General features: G+C 43.7%; 1 protein-coding gene across 1 annotated transcript in view; it reads left to right on the top strand.

Annotated features, from left to right (window-relative positions):
- The first annotated feature begins 812 nt into the window (after positions 1–812).
- The window catches only part of PDE8A (phosphodiesterase 8A), a 213,656-nt gene continuing 204,779 nt past the window's right edge, over positions 813–9,689 (top strand). Inside the window, exon 1 of the mRNA XM_018576709.1 lies at positions 813–973. Coding sequence (XP_018432211.1) covers positions 914–973 — 60 coding nt within the window. The 5' untranslated portion in view covers positions 813–913. The remainder of the gene's footprint in view (positions 974–9,689) is intronic.

Raw genomic sequence — 9,689 nt, 5'->3', positions numbered from 1 at the left:
TACACGTTGCATGTTACACCCTAAACATGGCTAAAAGGGGAACTTTCCCTTTAGTAATTGGGCATCCATATTCTTTACTTTCAGCAGATACCAAGATCATTGCCTGATACTGCTATAATCAGTAGAAGCAGCCAGGGATCATCTAATCCTCATCCAGGATACCACAACCGTAACATTGTAAACTATCTTGACACATGTTTTCTGGGATCTCTGTATACATAAAGTATATGTCTAGTCCATTTTATACTGTACACAATAAAGTCCAGAGTCTAATCCCAGTATCGATGGAGCACAGGATGGATTTCTCAGGAGTCCAGGTTCACAGTCCAAGCCTTGGAGGCACACCTCCATCCAGAGCCATAAACATCATCCATATAGATAGAGCTTTCCTTGTAATGTACACTGAATTATCAGAGAGATAAGAAAGCAGAAGGTCTGAGCTTTCTACTCTCAGCAGCAGCCAGCCAGGTAATACATTGCATAGGAGCTGCTGACTTTATTGCCAGTATGACGTGAAATCTGGTTGCTTGGTGACCTTGCCTCTGGTTTTTATGATCTAGGCAAGCCATGAGAGATGAGGGAGTGGCTACAAAATTGAATTAACACTGGTCTGTCAAGTTTCTTTTTTTCTGTAGACACCAAGTATTTTCCAGCAGTGCTGCAAGAGCCAGTGTTCATGTGCAATATAGTGGAGGGACAACTGCTCGCAGCCTGCGCTCTCCAGGAGCTGTCAGATCTGGATAGCAGCTTGATGATCGCTCAGGACTTTCACATCACAGACATGAATCTCCACTCTGGGATACTGTGACTGCTTCACCCATTCCCTTCCTCTCAATGGCTTGGTTTTATACTCTTGTCTAAATGCCAGTGGAATCGTCCCTGCAGTGCTGACTGCAACAAAAAGAGCAAGGCGATGGAGTGCAAGGTGGAAAGTTTAAAGGGCAGAGGATCGCACAATGGTCCTGTGCATCAGGTAAGCAGCCACAGATCCATGTTACCTCCTCGCAGGGTTTATGTGTATGCTTCATTTGCTAATGAAGGGTTGATGCATAGATCTGCAATCCATGTATGGACACTGATGATTGCCTCAGGAGTATAATTAAAGCTCATTACACACTATGATGGGGCTGTGTGTTATGCACATTGCCAGCCTTACCTTTTTGCTGTTTGGAGGAGATCTAGTCCAGGCAGCACCTAGAATGCTGCATTTGTGTTGCAGGACAGACGTGGGTGAGTGGGTTGGCTTGGTGCTGGCTGCCAGTGCAAAGCTTAGCTGTGTTTTGCAGAGTTGCCAACATTTTGAAATTATTTTATATATATTGATCATTAAAGATTACACACAGAATGGATGAAGTCAGGTTAAAAATAGGGATTGATCACACAGAAATGGCACAGCTGCTCAGCCTTGAGCACCAGGGACATTTCCAGGGGCAGACATTTCAAGAGGCTAACCTTCTAAACCTGGGATTTGGCTTTGCTTTTAAAGCCAGGCACATTCACGCTCTTGTAACATGACAATATAAAAAGCAATGATGATGTGCATACTGTAGTGACCCATAGCAACTGATTTAAGTTTGCTGTAGCCAGCGCAAGATGTTTTTACTATTTGCTATGTTTTGCTGCACTTTGTACATCAGGAGGGCAGTTTGAGCTTCCTTTACTGAATAAGCCAATAAGAGCATGCTGAAGACAGCAGTACAGACTGGGGAGAATCAAGGCGACCATATGGAGTAAGGATTTATTTTTACTGCTGAGCTCCATGCAGTTAAGATGTTGACAGCAGGATCTGCCAGTACAGTGTGGTAGGTGCTAGGAAACCTTTGGAAGTCAACACTGATCTTAGAGCTATAATTTGGAAGGTCATGTGAGTGCACTTAGAGGACAGAAAGATGGGATAAGTATGGGTTACCCATCAGCCATGTGGATTAGTTGCCCTGCTGGCTCTAAGATACAGGTCCACCTAGAGACCAAGCCTCCACTGAGTAACGCAGTAATTAGCCATCTCAAACAAATATGACAAATGTTTGCTTTATCTATGAAAATCATGACTTACTACCGAGACGGTGAGATTTGTCCTAAGCTTAGTTGTATTAAGGGATGTAGTAGATGTGACACAACAGGATATGTTTCATGAAGCTATGAACAACTGTCCTAATGCAAGAGTACAGAGCTGAATAAAAGCTCAGGTGACTTAAACAATGTGAAATAGTTTTGTAAATTAGAACTATGGCTTCCCATTAACATACTATGTACTGTAGTGCCTAATAATAATAAGTGCATCCCCAATTACATCTTTCTGTTAGCCCCTCCGCAAAGTGTCATAAATACTTGTTGATCCTGCCAGTGAAGTCCACCTCATGCAGCTTCCTGTGATTGTGTGGCAATGATGCTGCACTGCACCTGAAATGAGAGCTTGCCACTCTCATGTAGGCTGTGTGTTGAATAAATACCCTTTTAATGTGTGAGAGTATTCTGCTTGCCTTGTTAGTTGCGACCTATAAAGTGAAGTAAAACGTGAAGTAAAGTCAAATGTTAAGTGTATGGTCAGCTTTAGATTGTATTGTGACCATTTAGTCAATATAATAGTCAGGCAAATATCAGGAAGTGGCAGTATGACTTGCTCTTATTTCCTTGTTTTTTTCAGTACACAGTAAATTGAGCTAAAACAAGTAAGAGTGTGCACAGACACCCTAATAGGCAAAAACCATGGTACTCGCCATCAGGGCCGCCATTAGAAATAATGGAGCCCCATACATGGCTAGAGCGCTAATGGCATGGCCTTGGAGGCCCCCCCCCGCTAATGGCATGCTGGTACTTGTGGTCCCCCCACATTCTCACACTATTATTATACATTTATATAGCTCTAACATACAGGGCCTAGCAATGCACTGGACTCTGGTCTTAGTAACACTCAGGACTTAGTAGCGCACTTTTCTCAGGACTTAGAAATGCACTGGACTCTGGACTTAGTAACGCTCTGGACTTAGTAAAGCACTGCACTCTGGACTTAGTAGCGCACTGGACTCAGGACTTGGCAACACACTGGACTCTGGACTTAGTAACGCAATGGACTCTGGACTTAGTAACGCTCTGGACTTAGTAAAGCACTGCACTCTGGACTTAGTAGCGCACTGGACTCAGGACTTGGTAACGCACTGGACTCTGGACTTAGTAACACAATGGACTCTGGACTTAGTAACGCACTGGACTCAGGACTTAGCAACGCACCTGACCCTGGACCTAGTAACGCACTGGACGTTGTGTATCGCAGAAAAAGGTACCTGTACCTTTTTTTCTGCGATACACGACGGACGGCTGTTTTATCGTGTTCAGAAGCACGATCCGCCCGGCGCGACTGGGGTGCCATTGGAAAATCGGTGCACACCTGGGCGACTCCTGAACGCGCGGCAAGCCGCGCAGAATCGTGCACGATTGCCGCGTGGTGGGGTGTCGCGTAGGTGTGCACCGGCCCTAACTATTTAAAAAAATGTATCTTATTTGTGTATCACTCGTCTGTAGATCCTCAAATCATCTCTGAATTGGTGCTGACACTCCCAGATAGCAAGCAGAACATGCCACAAACATGTGGCGGGGTAAAATTGTAATTCTTTCTAACTTCCTGCACAAATTCCTGGCAAGTTGTAGACTTGCAGAACACTCGCAGCACAAGTTCTAGTTGACACTTTTTGAATTTGTAGCAAATTTGCTTGGCAAGTCTACAGCAAGAGTCCTGCAGGTCTTAGCAAGAGCTCTGCAAGTGTACAGCACTTTTGCAAAGCACGTTGTTCTGCAGACTTGCAATGCAGACTTGCTGTAATTGTGCAACCAAATTGTGAAGCTTGGCAAGTCGGCAATAGTTTAGCAAGTCATTTTCAAACTTGCAGCTCAATTGCTTGCTATCTGGGCTTTTCTTCCTTCTGGGAGGTGGCTACTTTTGTTCCCCATGGTCCATGTGTGTTGTAAAGTAGCCACCGCTCCATGCTCACTCCTGTGATGGACTACAATCTCATGTTTTGTTTACTAATTTGAATTGAGATTGTAGTCCATCACAGGAGTGAGCTTGGAGTGGTGGCTACTTTACAACACACAGAGGGACCATGGGGGAACAAAAGTAGCCACCCTCCAGAAGGAAAACAGTGTCACACCAATTCAGAGATGATTTGAGGATCTACAGCCGAGTGATACACAACCAAGATACATTTGTGTGAATAGTTAAGGAACCTGAATGTATTTCTATGGTTTAACTCCTGAGTTTAGTGTCACTTTAACCTTAATTAGCTCCATTCACAACTTTACTCCATCGTTGATTTTTTTTTTACTAATTACAATCATGAGTTTTTTTAATTTGAGATATTTTCACTTTGTAGGTATTATTTACATTTGCACAAATACAGGAAATGTAAATAATACGTTTTATTTATTGAAATAATTGCCTTTATGTGTCTGGTAAATAACCACCAAAAACTGTACCGAAAACATATTTTGAGCAGCATTATAATCAGGACAAGCTGCAAAACAACAATTCTACTTTGTATCTGAATGAATAGTAATTGTATAAACTGCCAATGTGCATCTTTTCCAAGTTTAAATGGGACAGGACAGCCAAATCATTTTGTAGTCATAGCAGCAGTGACCCAGGGGGCACATCATTTAAAGTGACATTAAAGTCAAACTTTTTTTGCCCCTTCCCAATCCTGCTGTAGGGACCTACCTTAAATGATGCCTCTTGATTCGATCATCTTCTTCTTTACTGTCCTTTTCAGCTGTCCCTCCAGCGCTGGTGCGGCCCCCCGATCCAGCGCTGACTCCTATGTCCTCCTCTCCGCTGACGTCCCACGGAGTCTGTGTGGGTGCACGCTGCTCCATAGACTTACCTTGTGTCTCTCCTCGTCTCCTGGCCGAACATCTGAACTGCACATGCACCCGCCCCATCAACCTTTGCAGCCGCCCGAGACTCTTCAGATGTACGGACGGGAGCACACGGCGCAGACACAGGTAAATTTAAACTCTTTTTAAACGTTTTTTTTTATTTTTATGTTTTTGCATATATCTACTGCTTGCTAGCAGTAGATGTATCCAGAAACCGCTGAGGGTTTAATAACCCTTTAAACCAGGGGCACCCACAATTTTTCGTCTGGAGATCTACTTTTCAAATGACCAGCTCAATGAGATCTACCAACGAAAAAACATTCAGGGGCGTGGCAGTGTATTGCAGTCAACTGGCCCTCTCTTCTCTCTCTCCTCGCGCTCTCTCCTCTCTGTTTCTATCTGCTGTCTCTTCTCTCTCTCTCTGCTGTCTCTCTCCTGTCTGTCTTTTCTTACCTCCACTGCAGCAGCTTTCAAAGTCTCCTCTCACCTTCCTATCTGCGGCGTCTGACACATTCAGTCGCACGAGCACCACGTGAAGACAGGACACAGGTCAGTGAGCTGATCGGGATCTACCAGTTTTCGCTTTGCGATCGACTGGTAGATTGAGATCTACCTAATGGGCACCCCTCCTTTAAATGTAGCCTCTAAAATATATCCAAACAATGTAATAATCCCACCTAAAAAAGCCTACTTTGTACCAAGGAGATGTATTTGCAATATTGTATTATAAGTAATGACAACATTACTGGCATAAAAAGTAAAAATTGGCATGGTCCATATATAGAAAATGAGTCTTCATAAAAGGAAAAATGTGCATTTATTATTTTTGTGCATTGGAGCCAGTAATGCATTGCAATCAGTGGATCAGTGGATGGCGGGTGCAATGCTCTGGCTCCTGCAGATTCTTCCTCCCATCAATATGGACACTCAGCAACATGCACAGGAGGAGGAGGAAGAATGAATGGACTACAAGTGCGCTGACATCACTGCACTTGTATTCTTTTGAGAACTAAGTTCCTCTGCCAGGGTGGCTGATGGTACTTGTAGTTTCTCCATTCACAGATCCTGCTGTGTGGGTGGAGCCATGCACAGCCACCTCATTTTCAAAAAATCCCAGTAGCCTGTTTGAAGAAGAACCCCACAATACAGGTAAGCGGGAGGTGCAGGATGGGGGTGAAGTGTAGAGAATGTTACCATGTTTCATCTTATATACTGAATATGGGGGTAACATGGTCAGAAAAGTAGCTTTTATAGTAGAATTCCAGGAAAGGAAAGTTTGTACCAATGTAACATACAAGTGTGTCATTTACATTTACTTCTATGGTGGCCTTCATAAAATCTATTTGATATCTTAACTCTCCCTAATGTGTCCCCACTACCCTTGATACTCTTGATACCCTTGATACTCATGAATCCCTATAGACTTTCTATGGTTGACAAGCATTAGTACTGTCATGTAGAAGGAAGCAAATGTAAAAAATATATAAAATCCTCTGAAATCTATTCGATTTTGGGGGGGGGGGGGGGGGGATTTATCAAAGCTGGGGCAGACAGAATCTGCAGCAGTTGCCTATGGCACACAACCAATCAGCTTCTCTCTTCAGCTTGTTCAGTTAATCTTTGAAATTGAAAGAGAGAAGCTGATTGGCTGCCATGCACAGCTACTCCAGATTTTGTCTGCTCCAGTTTTGATAAATTCCCCTCATTGTGTACTATATTGTAGTTTATTTTTCTACGTGTACTCTTCAGATTTTCCATTCCTAATTGAGAATCTTCCTTTTAATGTCTATGGCAGTGTTTCTCAACCTTTTTTCAGTCACAGCAACCTTTACATTTTATGCAAAATCCTGAGGAATCCCAGTCCAAAGTCTAAAAAATTAAATGTAAAAAGCAACGTGTGGCCCCTCCACAATGCATACAAGACCCTAATCCGAGATAGGGGTCTGGGATAGATTTTAAAGAGGGATCCCATGCAAAAACACAAACAAAATGGGTTCCTCCTTCATATCAGAGCACCCCTTTAAAATTAGGAGCCCTCCCTTTCACATCAAAGTCCCCCCTTTCACATCAGAATCCCCCCTTCCACATCAGATCCCCTTTTTACTTCAGGACCCCCCTGCAGATCAGGAGCCTGCTCCTTTAACATCAGATCCCCCTTCACATCAGAGTCCCCCCCTTCACATCAGAGTCCCCCGTTCACATCAAAAGCCCCCTCTTCACATGAGAAATCCCTCATTCACATCAAGAGGCCCCCTCACATCAGAAGATCTTTTTCACATCAGAATCCCCCCATTGCATCAGAATCCCTCTTTCATATCAGAGTCCCTCTGTTTCTCATGGGTGTTCTGCCTTCATATCAGAAGCCTGCCTTCACCATGAAAAGGCTGTATGAACATTTGGGGCACCCCTGAAGAAGCCAGGAGGCGCTCCAGGGTGCCAATTCTGGATAGAGAATGTTTAAAGTGAACCCTTTAGGAAAGAACATGGGAGCGTCCTTTGTAAACTTGGCTAGTGAGTCTTATCTTGTGGATCAGGTTTCCTGATCCTAGCCCTGTGAGTCACTGATATCAAACAAGCAAGCAACCAGTGAAATATGAAAAGTCTGAATTCTTGTTCTGCATGATTGTTTTAGACCTGCGATTCACTAGCTTTGTGAAGTAAGCTTCAGGATTACAGTCCAAACAGCCCCCTTTTTATTTTACGGAAGGCTTCCTTTAAAGTTCTCCATTAGCTCTAAGGTCCCAATTGCACATGCATACATATGAGGGCCACTTTAGACAGGAGCCAATTAGCGTTCTAGCATGTCTTTGTAGTGTGGGAGGAAACTAGAGTTTGCGGAGGAAACCCACGCGAGCACAGGGAGAACATGCAAACTCCTGACAGGGATTCAAAGCCCAGTGCTACAAGGCAGAAGTGCTAACCACTAAGTCACAGTGCTTCCTCTCTCTATATATATTTATATTAGGGATGTCCCGATACTGATACTAGTATCGGTATCAGGGCATTTACAGGGCGATACAGGGCATTTTCAGGAGTACTTGTACTCCTGAAAAGTACAAGAAGAGTACACATAGAAAAATAAAGTGCAAGTACTCCACACACAGTCCTGGAGAGATCCAAATGCAGCCCTGGTGAGACCCAAACCCAGCTCTGGTGAGATCACACACAGCCTTGGTGAGATCCAAATGCAGCCCTGGTGAGACCGCACACAGCTCTGTATAACTACTGTATAATCATGGATTGATGGGGTTAATGATTATACAGCAATAGAGAATGGCAATAGAGGACTGCAAATCTCAGAAATCCATGATTGCTGCTTGTCATTTTCCATTGCTGAATAATTATGAGACTCCCTGAACATCAGGGAGACTTGAGATCCCTGCACTTCCTGATCATCTCCCTGCAGAGAGTGGTGACTGGAGGGACGGACAGGAGGAAGGGGCGGCCATAGCTGGCTGTGCTCCTAGATAGGCAGAGCCAGCTGTCAATCAGCCAGCGGGGTGAATCTCTACAGTATTGTCAGCATCTGTCCCGGCTGTGGTGCTCTCAGCAAATAGTGGGCCCTAGCCTGTTATATACTGAGTTTTGGGTTATAAGAGGACACTAGTACATGTCCTCCAGTGACCCTAAAGAGAACTATGGGATAAAAAGGTCAGGTTCTTTTAAGCTGAGCTAGCCATACACTCTGTGTTTGAAACTTTTGAATCTACCATCCGAGCCAGGGCTATTGTATTCTGACGGTGATGAGTGTGGCATCTTAGTATACCCGAACAGCTGATTGGCTGCAGTCACTTCAAGTGAGAATTTTCAGCTCGGCTCCATCATCGAAAGTCGGTTGAAAAATCATGAGAGGTTGCATGCAGGGCACATATTGCCTAGACAGCAGTGTATCGCCAACTGAAGGGTTCACAGCACACTGCATGGCAATGGATAGCACACAACGTAGGTGCGCTGCGATGCTTTGTTATAATGTACCCAACGCATCTCAACGGGGTGGTGTGAACTTAGAAGACTGTCTCTTCCGAATGAACTTTGTGCTAGATATCCTTAAAAACTCTAGCTTGTGGATCATACTGTAATGGGGATGGAAAGATGAGTAAAGTCATACAGAGTAAGGATTGTTTTTGTCTGAGTGTTGAGGCACACTGGTTTATTTCACACTGTGTTTCACTGTGCGCCTTCTTTCATGTCCTCTGCTTCATTCCCAGGCAAATGATACTTTCATCATGCTAAAGGCTGCACATAAAAAGCTTTGTGTGAATAGTCAGGGGTTTCTACAGCACTTATGTAACATTGTTCACATATTTGAAGAGAGAAAGAGAGAGACAAAATGTGAATGAAGCAAAATCTGTTTTCTAGCCTCATAAATAGTCATTCCTCGTTCAGCTGTATACAATGTAAAATGACGGTTATATAAGTGGAAAAAAGAAGTGCTTTTAAACTCCAGTGCTTCACTGTCTGGGCCGGCTGACATTTGCTTGAATATCCTCAGTGACTACATGCATATAAAGTACTTTCCAGGATGCTGCTTCAATTGGGTGCTTGGAACAATGAGAACCGTTCTTCTCCAGACACTTCAATATCTGAGACCCTGTGTGGTGAGGTGTGGGTAAAGTCAATGTAAACCCAATCAACAAAATCTCACTAGAGATTTAATTTAATATTTTAAGTCCCAGCATATTTTATCCTGTTATAACATCAGCATTGTAATAGGAATACATACTAGAGTTGTTTCTCATAATGCAATTAAAGCAAGGGCGTAACTAGAAATCCCAGGGCCCCACAGCAAAATTTTGTATGCCCCCCCCCCCCCCATCCCA

Source organism: Nanorana parkeri, unplaced genomic scaffold (genome assembly GCF_000935625.1).
Source record: "Nanorana parkeri isolate BGI_ZX_2015 unplaced genomic scaffold, ASM93562v1 scaffold74, whole genome shotgun sequence".
Classification (NCBI taxonomy): Eukaryota; Metazoa; Chordata; class Amphibia; order Anura; family Dicroglossidae; genus Nanorana; species Nanorana parkeri.
This window is presented reverse-complemented; position numbering and strand designations above follow the sequence as displayed.